Source organism: Kryptolebias marmoratus, linkage group LG4 (genome assembly GCF_001649575.2).
Source record: "Kryptolebias marmoratus isolate JLee-2015 linkage group LG4, ASM164957v2, whole genome shotgun sequence".
Classification (NCBI taxonomy): domain Eukaryota; kingdom Metazoa; phylum Chordata; class Actinopteri; order Cyprinodontiformes; family Rivulidae; genus Kryptolebias; species Kryptolebias marmoratus.
The window spans coordinates 4,980,328-4,996,234 of record NC_051433.1 but is presented as its reverse complement, the minus strand read 5'-3'; the positions used below and the strand labels follow the sequence as shown (position 1 = coordinate 4,996,234).

Genomic DNA, 15,907 nt, shown 5'->3' with positions numbered 1-15,907 from the left:
GTAAATGCAGTAAGTTGATTCAAACTGCTGTTTTTGCAACTGCAAAAACTGCAGTCTCAAAACATGTTAAAAAGTCTTAAAGTACCAGAATAATTAACTCTGGGTAAATAATAACAATCTGTGATACGCATATAAACCAATTACAGGGTATAATTTAATACATCATAAACTAAGGTAATCATTAACATAAAAACACATTTCATCTTGTTAACAAGGGGTACATGAGGACACTGTACAAGTATACAGTACTTCAAGAAGGGATTAAAACTTCAGGTTAAAAAGTTCATCATGACAGAGTTGCAGTCATTTTGGTCTGACTCTCAGCTACTACCACACTAAATTTTAACTCAGTATCTGTAAAACTGATTGAGTTATACCCATTTTTGTGTTGGCTAATGTTAATTAGCTGCGGTGGCCATTTTGAATTGAACTGACTACAAAAGGTAATCAGTTGTAGATTAATATACAACGATTACCTTCAGAAATACACCCAGTGGTTCCTGAAATATTTTGCTAACAAACCCAACACACACACACTCACATGTCTGTCTTGGCCTTAAAGCCACGGGTGATAAAAAGAAAGAGAACATACAAATAATTGATATATGAGGAAAAAAACAAAAAGAAAATTAGGGCTCGTCCGGGATTTGAACCCGGGACCTCTCGCACCCTAAGCGAGAATCATACCCCTAGACCAACGAGCCACGTGACCCACTAGCCACTTTTTGCCAATCATAATCATTGATAGTCTGATTTGTTGACAAACTTGTGCTTTTATCAGCAGACAGTACTATTACTAAACTGAGTACATCGTGTATTAGAAGGTTTACTATCTCCACTTTAGGTCCTCCAGGATTTAACTGTTAAAGTGTTTGTTTAACTTCCGGTACATAAAAACGTATCCTCCCCTACAAACAGTAGTTTGTTATTTAAACTTTGGTTTTATTTTTGTTTTGTAAAGAAGTCAAAAGGTCCAATTCCTTAGGGAAAAGCTCCAACATAACCGCGAGTAAAACCCATTTTCTTTCCTTTTTTAGCCGATCACATTTGTTGTAATGTCAACAAACGGCCGCGAGAGGGCGACATTTCCCCGGCCAAAACACGAGCCAAAGAGCCAAACGAGGCAAGAGGTATCACTACTATGTATTTCCGTCTTTGTTGAATCCTAACTCATCATTTGGGAGGTTGTATTGGTTAAACGTCTGCTTCTTGGAGTCTTTTCATCCTTTTTTTTTTTTTTACTCCCATGTAATTGTGCTATATATAGGCGTTGTACTGTTTAATCACCAAATCCAAATTTCTGATTTTGTTTCCCTGTGTTTCATCTGTTTAACCTTACTGCAACATATTTGCACTTTTCTAAATGAAACAAATAGTGCATTTTTTTTTACAACAGTTAAGCCCAAAATTGTTTTAATAAAAATGTTATGTTGGAAAAATTCATTAAAAGAAAATAAGCATATATTTAATTGCAAACATTTTAATACACGTTCTCTGTAAGAAAAATCAGCACAAACATGTACATGACTGCTTAATGTTCAATTTAATTGACACTGTAGTTAACTGATCCACTGGACTCAATTTATGTGAAATTTACAGATCACTGACTGAAATTTACATTAAGCAGGCAGCAGAGTACCTTCAAATAATATAAAATTGGAGTTTCCTAAATAACGGGATTAAGTGTGACTACTGCATTGGGATTTGATTAATGATGTGATGCACATTGAAAAAGGAAAGCAGTAATGCAGAAACTCTGTTAAATAAATAAACCACTGAATATTTTACCTGATGAAATGCCAATTTATATCTGATCCATGTCATAAATCACTGACAAAATCTCAGTGAAAGAATTGTATTATTTTACCAAACAACAGAGAATAAACAAATGGCCCAATATTCAGATTTCTCATGTAACTAATATCCAAAATCCAGTTTGCTGACCACTGAGCCATGGGACTTTCTGGGGCTGTTTTTTGGGTGTCATGTGGGCTTTGTTATGTCCATAGAAGCCTTATACAAAGAGATGTGGAAAAACTTCCAAAGATGACTCCCCTTGAGGCTCTGGATCAATGTGTTTGTGTGGCAGCTTCAGTCCAGACACCCAAAGCAGGAGGGGTTGGCACATATTTCACAAGGATCTGACGACATGATGATATACGCTGCAGAGGGTAAAAGAAACAAGGGAAGAATACGTATTTATATGACCTTAAATATGCTTTTATACCACTCATGGACGAGCTTTTTATTTTAATGGAATACTACTTATAGTGACAATGGGATCCATTTCTGTTTCAGGAGCAACAAGTGTACTTTCTGAGTCTAATGAGGTTTACTGACCCCTAAAGGCTATTTGCTCAGCTTTTCATAAGCCTCTTCTGTGGTATTACCATTCCAGAGCCACTTTATGGAGCGGAAGTTGCAGGGTGTGGATAATACAAAGTGTAAACAGTGAAATCTAGGAATATATTTGAACAAACTAATTTGGTTTGAGTGTCTCAAAAAGATGTGTGCCTGGGTGATAAAAAGAAAGGTTAAATAGCAACTTGAAGAACACGTGGGGCTTTTTCTTGCATTAATGTCACAAAAACGAAATATAGCTGCTGCTGACAGGGAAATGAGTAAGAGCTCAAATGGGTAAGGAGGTTAGTTGATAAGAAACTGTTTGACTTTTGGGAAGTGCAGTTGGTCGTTTTCATCTTGAGACTTGAAAAATAAGGTTGTTAATTCCCTGATGATTGCATGGTTGAAACAAAGTCAGTTACCTTTGGTTTGCTAATATTCTAAGTTATCTACTATGCATATTTTGTTATACTTCAAATGTTTTCCACTCATTGTGCTCATTTAACAACTTGTTGAATACTTAAGCCATTCTCTTTAAAGTCAAAGGTAAAATTTTGGTGATTTTCAGCTGCTAAAAGTCTCACAAACAGCCTAAAATTAACCACATGATTGCACAAAAGGGCATGCTAATCATTTAGTTAATTTCAAATCCACCCCATAATAACTCAATAAAATCTAAGCAATAAATATTTTTCAGATTGCAGCTAATAATCACCAACATTTGTATAAAAAAATGGCAGTACAAAGCTGTTTGCTGCATTTTTGCTGCAATTTCCTTTAAGGTTTTATTTGCAAAGATTCCCATCTTATTTTGAATGAAAAGACTGGGGCCCACAGTGGGATAAAGAAAGTTTAGACAACAAAGAATAACAATGTGGGTTTGGCTCTTTTTGTGTTATAAATAATACAAACACAATAAAAATATTTCCTTCCATTTAAACATTGATTGTTGAAAGAAAAAACATCCTCTTTTAAGATGTTAACATGCTGTTATTGTCATTGCCTAGCAGCCAAAACAACTTTTTATATGAAATGCTATCTGCTGGATGAATAGGGGCTCATTTGCATTTATATGGAGGTCAAAAAGTATATTTGATGCAGCTTAGTGATAGCAGTATTAAAATATAATACACTGACATTTTCCTTAAGGGAAAAAAATGATTTTCTGTTTCATATCTGTTTATTTCCCTTTGGCTCAACCTTACCCAGTCTGGAGAAAACCATCCCGGCCCCCTTCCCTTGGCACACTGGACGAAACACCTGAGGCAGGAGCGGGTGGGCACAAACCGCCGTGGTGCTCGTCTCTGAAAGCCGAGGGTTGACGTCGTCCTCTACATCCATCAGCTCCTTCAGCCGCTTCACGGCTTCCAAGGGGAAGCTCCTGTCTCCAACCTGCAGGGGAATGTTCAAGAAGAGGCTTTAGGGGCAATAAAAGCGTTGCACAATCCAAATTTTCCACATGCAGACTCTGAATGAAAAACAGTTTTGCAACAGCAGACAAAAGCTGACTGTTTTTAAATTTGAACTAGACAAGATGGCTGGGTGAATAATTTAATTAAGATTTGGCATTTGCACCTTTAATGACAAGTATGGAAATTCAATAATAATAATACTAATAAAAATCGGTATGAAGAATCAAGGACACTCACCTTGACCTGCACACTCAGAGCCTCCCTCCACACACACACCAGCAGAACAAGAACGGCACAGATGACTCTCATTTTTGCACAAGGTAAGATGACAGCTTTCAGTTCAGAGCAGGTTTTCTTCTCTGGAGCTCATATTCCTGCGCTGCCTCCTTATATAGGACAGATTATTCAGTGATTTATTAACAAAAGACGCTTGGCTCTAAGTTAGAGGAAGATTAAAGGTACAGCCACTGTTTACAGATAACCAAAGACTGAATGTACAGTGAGTTTTTTGAAACCTCTTTTTGATTTATAACCTCTCTTTTGTCATTTGTTTACAGCTGTGCTCTTTACTCCATCATCCTATTTCACTGTTGACTTTGGGTGTCAGATCTACGCAATACCACCCAATAAATCTCATCCTTTTGACTTTCTCTCACAGATGTTCTTCTTAGAAATGCTGTATAAAACGATACACAACCAGCTCAACCACACAGGTCATCTGTTTTAATGCCAACGATGTTTGCAATAGTTGACAATTCCCACCAGCTTTTTGTGTGAACACCTTAACACTGAAGTTCACCTCAGGTGAAGTCTTTCGAGTAAAACAAGAACAGAAGGAAAGATTTGCAAATAAACTAACATTTTACTTGATTTTATGTACTTATAACTAAAGGTCTACATGTAAAAAGAAAGCCTAAAGCAATACTCTATATAATGGTTGTTTTTTTATAATTTAATGTTTCAAACACTGAGAAACATTTTACATCTAAAGATAAAACAGTAGGCAGACATGGAAAAGTTATTATAAGACTTGTTGTATAGAAAGCAGCACAGACTTATGATCCTCAATATTCTTTCTGCAGGTTTTTATACAGGTAAATAAAATGTGTGTATGGATTCATCTGTGGTAGAAATTGCTCAGCAAGTAAGCAAACAAAAGTGCTAACTCCTTCCACTCTGTTATCAGCCTCAGTTTGAGGTTTGAAAATATGTTTTTCTTCTCCTTTTGCTTGTACCCCCTTACAGTTAGTGTGTATTTATTCAGTTGCTGTGCCAACAAAATAGTTTTGTAAAGTTTTTAGAAGTGGAACAGAGCAATAATAAATAAAGCTGAGTGGAGAGCATTTTTCCATTTTGCTATTTGGCAGCCGTTCCTTAGAAGAGGGCAAAAAACAAACAAACAATATAATATGAGCAAGTAATATTTCTCAAATTTCTTGTCATCTTTGTTTCTGAAAGCGAATGTCTTTGGTGCTTCTGCAGCACTCTTCTGCACACCGTTTCTTGCCCTCATACCAACTGAATCTCATGCAGTTTTGTAAGATCTCGACAATGTAAGGATAACTCTCAGCTACTACCACATCACATTTTGTGTGTAGTATCTGCAAAATTGACTAACTTATAGTAATTTTTGAGTTGGCTAATATTGATTAGCTGTGTTGACCATCTTTAATAGGACTGACTCATCCAATGATTATTTTCTGAGAGTTTCATTAAATTCCCTCCAGTGGTTAATGAAATATTTTGAAAACAAATGCGGGCAAAAACATTATGGCCTCTTGCCTTTAACGGCGAGTGAAACACAGTTTCTTGAGGATTAAAAGGTGCATTAGGTATGAATAATTTCTACCCTTTTTTAATCTCCACTAAGTTTCTTCTTGGCTCCTTTTTGCAATTCCCAACCAGTGCCGTGTCATATCAAGCAAACCAACTGACTGATCATCATGGGTGCATTCAAATTCATTAAAAAAACTGATGTTTGGCTTCAGAAACAAAAATCCATTTGTTTTTCAAATAAAACAATCCCAAATGCACAGAGCTTACAAAATAAAAGGAATTCAAAAATAGTTGCCAAAAATCAAAAGTATGTGAGTAAGTTTTAAGGAAAACATCAGCAAGAATCCTGTGAATCTAAACGGAGGAGATTGTTTTTGGTGTGAAGGAGTAGCTATCCTCCTGAGTCACAGCTCTTCAGTCAACAATGAAAGGCCAATTTGTGGTTGTCGTCTCTGTGGGTGTGAGCCGACTGGCACTTTGCTGACGAGCATATGTTTCTATTTGTACCACAGTTTGTGTCAGCTGCACTAAAGCTTCCCACTTATTCACATCAGTTGATCTACAGTTTCACACTTCAGTCCACCTCTCTGCAAAACATCCTCGCAAAGTTTCTCTTCAAAACAGTTTTCATGTTGTTTTCCTTCCCCTGCTCTATTTTTGGCACCTTATTTTGCATGGGAGATTGATCGAGGCGCATGCATAGGTGTGCTTTCATTATCAAAAGCACGAGCGCAGGTGTCCAGTTCATCACGGAGACAGACAACCGTGCAGTGTCACACCTCAGACATATAGGCTGCTTCGAAGCACAAATTAACCTCGCTGGCTTGTCTCTGCAGCACCTGGACAAAAACAAATGAAGAAAAACGATTTTAAAAACTTTCAAACAGAAGAAAGCAAAGATCAAACTGAAAACATGGATAGTAAGTAAAAGAATCATTCATCAGGAAAATTACAGTGACCTAAAATTAATCTTGGGACACCAATACCTTCCATTTAATTTTCTTCTGCAAATGTTCCAGATGGCTGCAGAACAAATGATGAAAAATCTGTTTCCTGTCTCTGAGCGCGTTCTGATGACAGAATAAGCACCATTTGACTGAAAACTGTGACAGCATGAAATACATAAATGTTCCAAATCACAATTAAATCCCTTAAGCAGAGTCACAACACACAGCTGTTGACAACATTTTATAAAGTACTGTTAGAAAAAAAGAGATAAAACTGCCATAACCCTTCATAAATGTTTCTTCTGAGCCAGTGCATGCAGGACACGTAGCTGCTGCGGAAAACTTACAGCACCAAAAAGTATAAAAGGAGGATGATGTCAGAAATGAAGGTCATGAATAGTTTTGTATGTCAGTTGACTTGTTGACCACATTTCCCTTTTATTTATATGACTCAGCCCATCGTTTCCTGTGGAACTCAGACCCTGTTTTGCCAATGTGAAAAGTTCAAAAGTTTGAGTTGGTTGTTTCTCAGCTGCTTTTCTCTCCCCCAGTTCCCACTTTCAGCTTTATGTAATTTACTTGTCAGGTTAAATAATAAAAAGTACAGCAAACAGGACCAGATAGACCACTTGGACTCATTATTACTTTAATTATGCGTCCTCAGCAAACACATTGCAGATGTGAAGCCATGCTGGTTTGCTGAGAATAGCTGGAGCTCTGCACTGACACTTTATCAGCATGATAATAATGTTTAAAGGCACTCATCTTTGCATTTTCTGCTTCATGTTCAGTGTGGGGCACACAATGACACCAGAGCCATGTTTGTTGCCTTTAAATAAGCTAAATAGCTGATGAAAAGCTTGAAACTGCCTGTGATACTGATTAAGATCACATTTACTTTGAAATATGACATTAATGCTAATATTATTAGTCTCTTTAGGGGTATCAACAAGTCTGTTCATATTATTATGGCTTACCTTTGTAAAATAAATAACAAATCATTTCTTTCCACAGTTCTTTGTTTACTTTATTACATACTAAAGGCATGCAGACATATATTCAATAATTACTTTTAAATTAATTATTTTTCACAAGAAATAAAACATTGTTTCAATGAGCTGTAAGGGTACCGATGACCATCTGTATTTTCAAAATAACACTTTTTCCAGCAAAAAGTGTGAACAGTTAAATATAGGGTTACCAGAAATAACAATATGAATTGTCATGAAAGAGCACAATGCACATTCAGTTCACTGATAAAAGCTTTTTATTCCAAACAATAATAATAATAAAAAAGGAAAAATGTAAAAAGAAAACATTTCGTTTAATATTAAAAAGCAAGTCACAGGAAATGTAACATACAGCATAAAAAGCAAAAAAATAAACAGTTTGGTAAAAGGGGTTGTTGGCAGAAAAATAAACAGGTTAAAAAAAGTAACAGCTTTCAGAACATTCTTCTGTCTGATTTTTTTTTTCATTTTTTGGTGGCCGTTTTTGTACTAACAGCTATTAGGATAATTTATCAGGTGCCAAATAGGGCATCATCAGATTTCAGAGATAAAGCTTTTGGCTCATCTCTGTGAGTAAAAAAAAGTATTTGAGCTTCTTTGAACAAGGTATCAAGGGGATTTTGGGAGAAGAATCAGTAGTCTTAAGCGAGGCAAGGTGTTTCAGGCAGGCAGAAAGTGGTTTTAGCAGCCGGTGCAGGCAGCGAACGCGCAGATCTCACAGACATCCATGGGAACCGCAGCTGAAATAAAGACAACAGACAGATGAGTCTGCTGAGCCAATAATTTTCTTTCTTTATATTCATGACCTGATGCAGTCTTTTAAAATTTAAACGGGCCCTTATTTGAATTCATGAATTTATAACGAGCTTACCTAGTCTGAGCAGGGATGCAGATCCTCCTCTCTGCTTGCAGAGGGGCAACAGCTCCTGTGGGAGCATGGGCTCGGCACAGAAGGACATGGTGCTCGCCCTGAGTCGCGGGCTTTGTTGTCCTGTGATGGCTCTGCTTTCAGCCAGCTCCTGGAGTCTCTTCACAGCCTCCAAGGAGAAAGACAATCCATTTTCCTGAAACAAAGAGGAGATTTTGATATCAACATAGGCTCATTTTTGTAAATATATGAAGTAACATTCAGTTTGCACAGCGTGGGTGTGCTTCAAGGTGAGAGAGAAATATGCAACTTTTGTTTACATGAGTATTATTTCTGCAATGGGAGCCGTGCGACCTTCAAATAAACGACTCTGCCTCTTCTATTGAGCAGAAAATATTATCCAGCCTGGTGCTCTCATCAGCTCAGATGATGAGACACATGCTTATGCAAAAATAATCAAATTAAAGAGAAAAACTTACTTCAACTTCCACAGCTTCAGAGGTCATGCCAAGAGCCAGGACAAGAAGAGTAACGGTGGCGATTGTGGCCTTCATGGTGGCAGCTGACAGCGGTTTGTTTTGCAGCCTGTTTGTCTCTTGTTGTTCTCAGCAGGTGCTCTGCTCAGTGTGTCTGCTTTCCCTCCTTCCCCGGGCCGCCTTTTAAACACCTGAGCCCTGCAGCTACAAAGGGGAGCAAAGTTTTTCTCACGGGTTAATGAGTAGTGATGTATTTTCAGGGTTGTAAAGAGGAATCCATAAATCCAACTTTGACCTCATCCTCTGTCTGATTAGGTTTATGGATGTGTGGCTCACTAGTCTGCTGTGCCTTGAGCTGATCTCACCTGGTGGGTTAAAGAGTGACCAGGAGCATGAATGATGATGACAAAACCACACATCATTGTTACACAGCTTTACACCTAGGTTTACTATTCAGTTTTGTTCAAAATGAGCTGGTGTGTGCCAGGTCTAAAACAAATATATATTTCTGCAAGTCAAAGCGATGCAATTTATGGAAAAAACAAAACAAAACAATGTTAAAAGAGACCATTACATTTATATGCAAATATTATTCTTGGCCTTGTCAAATATCAGTAAAGGTCTCATTAGCCCTTTGTGCAGAAAACACAACTTACTGAATGCTGCATGAATTGAGAACTGTTCCTGCACGTGAAGCAGACAAACATATAGATAATTTGATTTGTTCAGCCATTGTGCTTTGCCAAATCTGAATTAATTATTGTTAAACATGTAAATTGGGCCTGCTGGAAACAGAGTTTTTATTCCTGCAGCTGTGAAAGCTTTCAGGGAATTGAAGTAGGGGGCTAAACTGAATTGAACAAAGCCCGTAAATCACTCAGATGCACAAAAACCCCCAAATATTCATAGATGGATTTCACTGCGGGTTACAGCTTTGCCCTTTTTAGTGGTCAGCAGCATTTGAATGCAGACCTGTGACCTTCTGGTAAAATAACAAGCAGGGACTGAAAAAAAGAAAAAAAACTCCATTAATTCTGCTTTTGTGTGGCACCAAATTGGTAACCACACACACACAAAATACTGTAAGCAACTAGCAAAGAGGCGACACATCTCAGAGGTTCATAATGACCTTATGAAGCCCAATTTCTCAGGCAGACCATGAAGGACTTTCAGTCTGACTAACAGACTGGGTGTGGCACAGGGCATCTTCACCGCTTTGTAGTTATCTAACTTTAATTTCCAACAGATATGAAAAATAAAACAGGAATAAATACAATTACATATTACCAAATATTCATGAAAAATACTTGGAAAGTTGCAGTCCATTGTTAGAGATCTATCATTACTTTCTGAACTATCTTTCATCATCGCTAACATGACCACTATTATCCCACAAAAGTAGTCTTTGTTTCAAAATTGGTTGGTTGGGGTTTGTTCACACTAAAAGATGACCACTGTCTCTTGGTCAAGTTGCTTTCCATTTCACAACTTGTGAAAGTTGTAAAGTCAGGGTGTACCTGACTCAGTGTGCTGATTTTGTTACAGTAAAAAACCCTTAATGATCTAAATTTGCAGCAATCTTCTGTCTGTCACAGAGTGAAACCACTGAAGATCATCCAGAACATGGCAGCCCATATAACATTCGATTACCCAGAAAGGGCACACGGCACTGAACCCTATTGGTGGAGCAGAAAAGACTCAGCCAAGTGCAGCACAAAGCACCATCAATTGCAGACAAGACACTGATGAAATGAGACACAGTGAAAATTGGTGGTGGACGGCATTAACTGAAAGAGAAAGAGCTGGTCAACCCCCCCATGTGAGTCATTGTTGAGCTCTGCTGATGAATGAGGTGTGACCTGAGCTAACCTAAAACTAGGATTGTTTTATTTTTGTTCAAGCTAATCCAGTTAAAACAACAAAAGCAGGAGAGTGAAAGTGACTAAAACAAAAAGGTAATAGCCAACTAACTAAACTAAGTGAGCAATTTTCCTTTTGTTCATTTTCAAACTATTTTTTTCTTTCTTAAAATATACACTTTCTTTGCTGCATAAAGAGATATTTGCGCACACCACATGATGCATTATTCATACGATTGTTATGAGTCAACTTCCACTTTTCATCGTGTCCATTGTTAGTCATGTAATTTGAACACTTTTTGCGTCACCAGAGTCATAATCTGGTCATGCTTATTAGTTTTGCAGCATCAGGCTGCCAGACAGATTTTTGTGGAGTAATGAAGCACTAACTTGAAGGACTGCGTCATTAAAATTTACCCAAGCACACTTTAGAACAATTATTTTTAATTAAAGATCATTTTATTTTATTTAAATTTTTTATTCAGTGTATAATTTTCTGTCAGTCACTCTTTGGGTAAATTAGCATACTAATATCCTTGATTTAGTCTTGAAATGCTTAAAAAAACAAAACTCTATAGGATTTACAAGATGTGGTAAAGAATAAAGCAGCATTTCATCAGTTTAGAATTAACCAGGTTTATTACAACATGACTGGATTGACAGAATGTTAACAAGCAGCAGCTTAAGTTTTATTCATGCATGGTTTAAATGAACAATATAGTTCAGCTCATCCAGTTACACATAAATAAATCATAAATTTTAAAGTGCAATATTTCACCTAGTTTTTGTCTAACTTTTGGAATAGTGCAAAAATTTTAAGAGGTTTAAGAAAAAACAGTATTTGGGCTACATAATGTTTTGTTTCATCTGCTTCTGCAACTCAGTTAACTTTTACAACATGTTTGCCACATTTGTTTACATGACATCTCTTTTCTTTTATATTTATATTCCCAATCACTGGCGTTGCTCTTTTATCTGAAACTGTCAACACAAATCTTTAACCCACACATAAAAACTTTATAGGAAGTGTGTTTATCACTGCTGTCTGTCTATGCAGTTCTGATGTCATTCATGATACTTCTGACCTTTTTATGTGCAAATATTATTAAAGGGTAAGAGCATCCACTTCACATGGTGATTCGCCTGCTAATTACAATGTGATAGTTATTTTTTCCTTTTGCATTCAGCTTCAGACACTAGGAAACAATAACACTTTTGATTAACAACCTGCTCGAATATTATAATGACCACTTTTGATTGTGAATGTCTTTGCAATTTGCGCAGTACCTGCACTATTCAATTTGAGCCCCCACTTTATTAAAAATAACATATGTGGCATGTGAGAATCATAAAATTATGATTACCAGGAGAAAATCCATTTTTATATAGCTTCAAGGTAAATGTTAGTTGCTACACAAGTTGATTTGGACCCGCCAGAAGCCCTTATTGGCACTTATGGGCAGATATTGATTAAATCATCTGGTTCCATTTTATTTTTAGCTCGAAGCCACAGCCTGTAATTCCAATCACCAGTACATTTGACGATTTGTATTCACAACCAATTTCCAGTTTGTTCTATGTGTATAGCAAACCGTATTGGGCAGTGCATTAATATAAATACGTTTTGTTAATGTTCTTATATGGTGCTTCTCACAATATAGTATTTTTGGACCCAGTTCATTAAATCTACCCACCTAAGTTGGTTTCCTCCAGATGCTGTGGTTTCTGTCCAAAGAAACAATAGTAATGGTTGTTTTTTCTACATCGATTCAGCTCAGTGTCAGAATGGCAGCGTACATTATCACTGAGTCTATTAAGGGATACGTTTTAGTTCTTTGTGACTTTGCTCTGAATAAGTTGGTATAAGGTATGAATTACTAATGAAAACATGGAGCAATGCCACCATCTTCCTTCAGAGCCTTTATTAGTCATCAGTAATTGCACTGTGTGTTTCATGCAGTCAGTGCAAACTGCTGGGAGTGGTACATGATTGCGTTGTTAATCAATAATCTTCATGTCAGGTAATCAGTTTTGAAATCAGACAAACAGACTACCAGGAAAACGTGAGGTCTGTCCACAGGAAATGTGTGGGCAGAGTAAAATGGACGTGACAAGTTGCACGAAGAAAAAATGTAGTCTGATGACTGTTAATAATTTAAAATTAGCTGAATTATTAAAAAAAACCTTGTCATGGTCTGATGGGTTGTGAAGCACTGGGCACAGATGGTGAACATGACTTTGACATTTCACTTCCTGTGATGACTGAGGTTGAGCTCAGGTTAAAACATCTGAGCTGTTCCTGGTTTGTCATCACCACCCTGAAGCTAATTAAAGCTAGTCTTTGTCTGCCATCGTCAGAGATGACCAAACCACCTGGGTCTTTTTTGTCTTTTTGAGATGTAAAATTAGTTTCCAAGTCACAAGGAAATGTTTTTCAGACAAGAGAAGACTAATGGACACTACTCAAGGTGAAGGAAAGTAAACAGTCCACTTGTGTGTGGATAGAGTATCTTTGAGTATTCATCTGATCCACTCACCCATCTTACTGTTAAGAGAGTCATTTCTGTCCCACATTTTCTAAATGTGAAGATGTTGAATGTTAATATCAGCCACAGTCCTGAATTCAAGTAAAGAAGCCATCAGTTGGTGCTCTTTGAAACAGGGCTTACATCAGTGTTATTTGGGTTTTTTAGCTTTCGAAACTCCAAAATTTCAGCAACAGATGCTGTCGTTAGTTGCAGTTTAACAACATTGTTACGAAGCTAATCAAACAAAGACATAATGACAACACATCAACCTCAACGACTCTTTCACTATGTTTTTAATCTGATTATGACATCTATATTTCATGTAAGAATTGCGACAAAAGTGGTAATTTAAAATTTTAAATTACCACTTTTGAAGAAAATCAATCTGTTACCTTTTTATGCTTTTATGCTTTTCTATTAAATTAAAATTATTTTTTGCAAGAATAGCGATGGAAAATCTAAATAAACTAACTCGTTCAGAATGCTGAAGCCCTTGGTAGCTCAGGCTAAATGATATTAGCACAATATTTTCACAAAACAAATAATTGATTTTAAAATACTTCTTTACTTCTGCTCCCAAACACTTCTGTGGTGTTATGTGGGCTGAATCGGAAGACAAGATTGCAAAAGCCCTCTGAGTCATACAGTTTATACTCTGTGACAAAACCAGAAGTGGGCAGGAATCAAAAAGTAGAGCATTTTATATATGGGTGCATGCATTTCATTATTAATGTGTTTATTATTGTAACAGGAGGGACTGAAGTAGAGACAATGTTAGTTTGTAAGGCTTCATGATTCTTTTAAATCAGCATCAAAGGCAACTCGCCGAACATTTTATGACTGTTTCAAGGAATTCTAATACAGCTAATGTTATTCATTACTTATTTTCAAAACCGATAAGAGGACTCCAAATTTTATTATTAGTTTCACTTTCTTCAATGTAAGCTGATGTTCACAATATGCACATACTTAAAGCAATGATCCCTTTGCTTTCTCTTTATGTTGTGGTATTTGCAGCACATTTTTGCATTTTACAGACATTGGGCATTTTAAATTGGTTTTTATGTTAAAATGAACTAACCTGGTCTTGCCAGTAGTCAAATCTACATATTAAATGAAATAGACATATTTATCAAAATCTAGATTTATTCACTGAAATTCAGTGAAATAGTGGCTTTAAAATATTTTAAATACTAAAATACCCCAAAATCCTCCACAAATGTCTCCAAAGTCAAGTTTGCAAATCAGACCGTTAAGGACAGATTTAAAGCCATAAATTGGACAAGCCTCTCTGTTATACGTGACACATCACAGCTTGGCCAATATGGTGATAATGAACCGCACAATAAAATGTCAAAACACTTGAAAAATCCAAATGTTAATTGAATGTAGACAAAAGGTTTTTGCAATTACGCCATCAATGGGAATAATAATTCAACATGAATGTGAACTAATCTCTTGTATTTTCCCATGTTATTGTTTATTATCTTATCTTCTTGTTGTAAATTAATATGTAACAGTTGAATCCATTTATAGCATTTATAGCAGCTAGACTGAAAGTGCAATAAGAATAATGCTTATCTGGGTTTTTTGTACTGTACATGCTGGTCCTGCTTGACTAGTACAACAAAATAAGGTGAAAATATGATATGAACTTTGTAATGTAAAGAATGCACTGAAAAACAAAGCACAGAAACACCTATTATTACTTCTAACTACTGTCCATCTAAGACTGTTGCACCAAGAGTCAGATTCATCTCAAATGATGGGTCTCAACCTTTAATTTATTAGACTGCAACATAAGTGACGGTTTTACAACAAAGCTATAAATTGAAATGAAGTATTGGACCATTACTGCAGATTAAACTGGTGAAGATTTATCACGATAGTTAAGTTTATTTATTTTCCAGTAAATCTGCTTTGTTTCTTTGATTTACTCACAGTCTGGACGTCATTTTAGTTGGTAACAGACCTGCCGCTGTTCCCACCAGTTTGCCGTTCCTGGAAAATAAATCAGCAAACAAACTAAGGTGTTTTATTGTGTGGCCATTTTATATTTTGTTGAATACTGATGACTTATCATGGACGAAATGGAGAAAGGTGAGGACATAACAATGATATAAATTGTTGTCCAAAAAGTTTACTATTAATGTAAAATTCTAATTCGTAATATATAATTTGTGATTACATATCTGTTAAAGTCAATAGGCAGAGAATAATGTTTTGCCCATGTCTGTGTCAGCATGTTTTCATGTGTCTGACTATTACCAAAATGTAAACTAAACAAATGTAATGAAACTTGCAGAAAGTAATAATAGATGTACATCTACTACTATTAGAGTTAACCCTTTTTAAAATGACTGACCTTAAAAACCCCCCACAAAAATTACTATATCCTAGTCAGTTTTACATAAATTGACCTAAAGTGTTGGGTGGTAGTAGCGGAGACTGATCCCAACACATCTGAGGGCTAAAAACTTAAAATTTCACCATTAACTGTTTGGAGTCTACTCAGTCTGTTTGTTAACATATCTCATAAACAGCTGCACGGATTTTAATTTTAATTTTAATTTTAAACACATTACCTTTTGGAGCCAACTTAATTTAACATGGCCACCAGAGTCAACTGAGTTAATATCTCACAATATTCCACAAGATTGAGAAGTTTTTTAAGGTTTGACCAAAAAG

At 36.3% G+C, this 15,907-nt stretch overlaps 2 protein-coding genes and 1 non-coding gene across 3 annotated transcripts; all 3 read right to left on the bottom strand.

The window, feature by feature from the left end:
- Window positions 1-632: 632 nt before the first annotated feature.
- On the bottom strand, window positions 633-704 carry trnap-agg. Its single transcript has one exon. It is a non-coding gene; the product is annotated as a tRNA-Pro (tRNA).
- A 760-nt stretch (window positions 705-1,464) lies between these two features.
- Window positions 1,465-4,138, bottom strand: LOC108231565 (guanylin). The gene is made up of 3 exons (XM_017408653.3): window positions 3,993-4,138; window positions 3,549-3,735; window positions 1,465-2,162 (listed from the first exon to the last, which is right to left on the bottom strand). Exons 1-3 carry the CDS (start codon window positions 4,062-4,064, stop codon window positions 2,092-2,094), a joined length of 330 nt encoding a protein of 109 aa, XP_017264142.1. The 5' UTR covers window positions 4,065-4,138; the 3' UTR covers window positions 1,465-2,091.
- A 3,589-nt stretch (window positions 4,139-7,727) lies between these two features.
- si:ch211-220m17.5 (guanylin family protein) lies at window positions 7,728-9,001 on the bottom strand. Its single transcript, XM_017408656.3, has 3 exons — window positions 8,836-9,001; window positions 8,360-8,552; window positions 7,728-8,228 (listed from the first exon to the last, which is right to left on the bottom strand). Exons 1-3 carry the CDS (start codon window positions 8,908-8,910, stop codon window positions 8,170-8,172), a joined length of 327 nt encoding a protein of 108 aa, XP_017264145.1. The 5' UTR covers window positions 8,911-9,001; the 3' UTR covers window positions 7,728-8,169.
- Window positions 9,002-15,907: the final 6,906 nt, after the last annotated feature.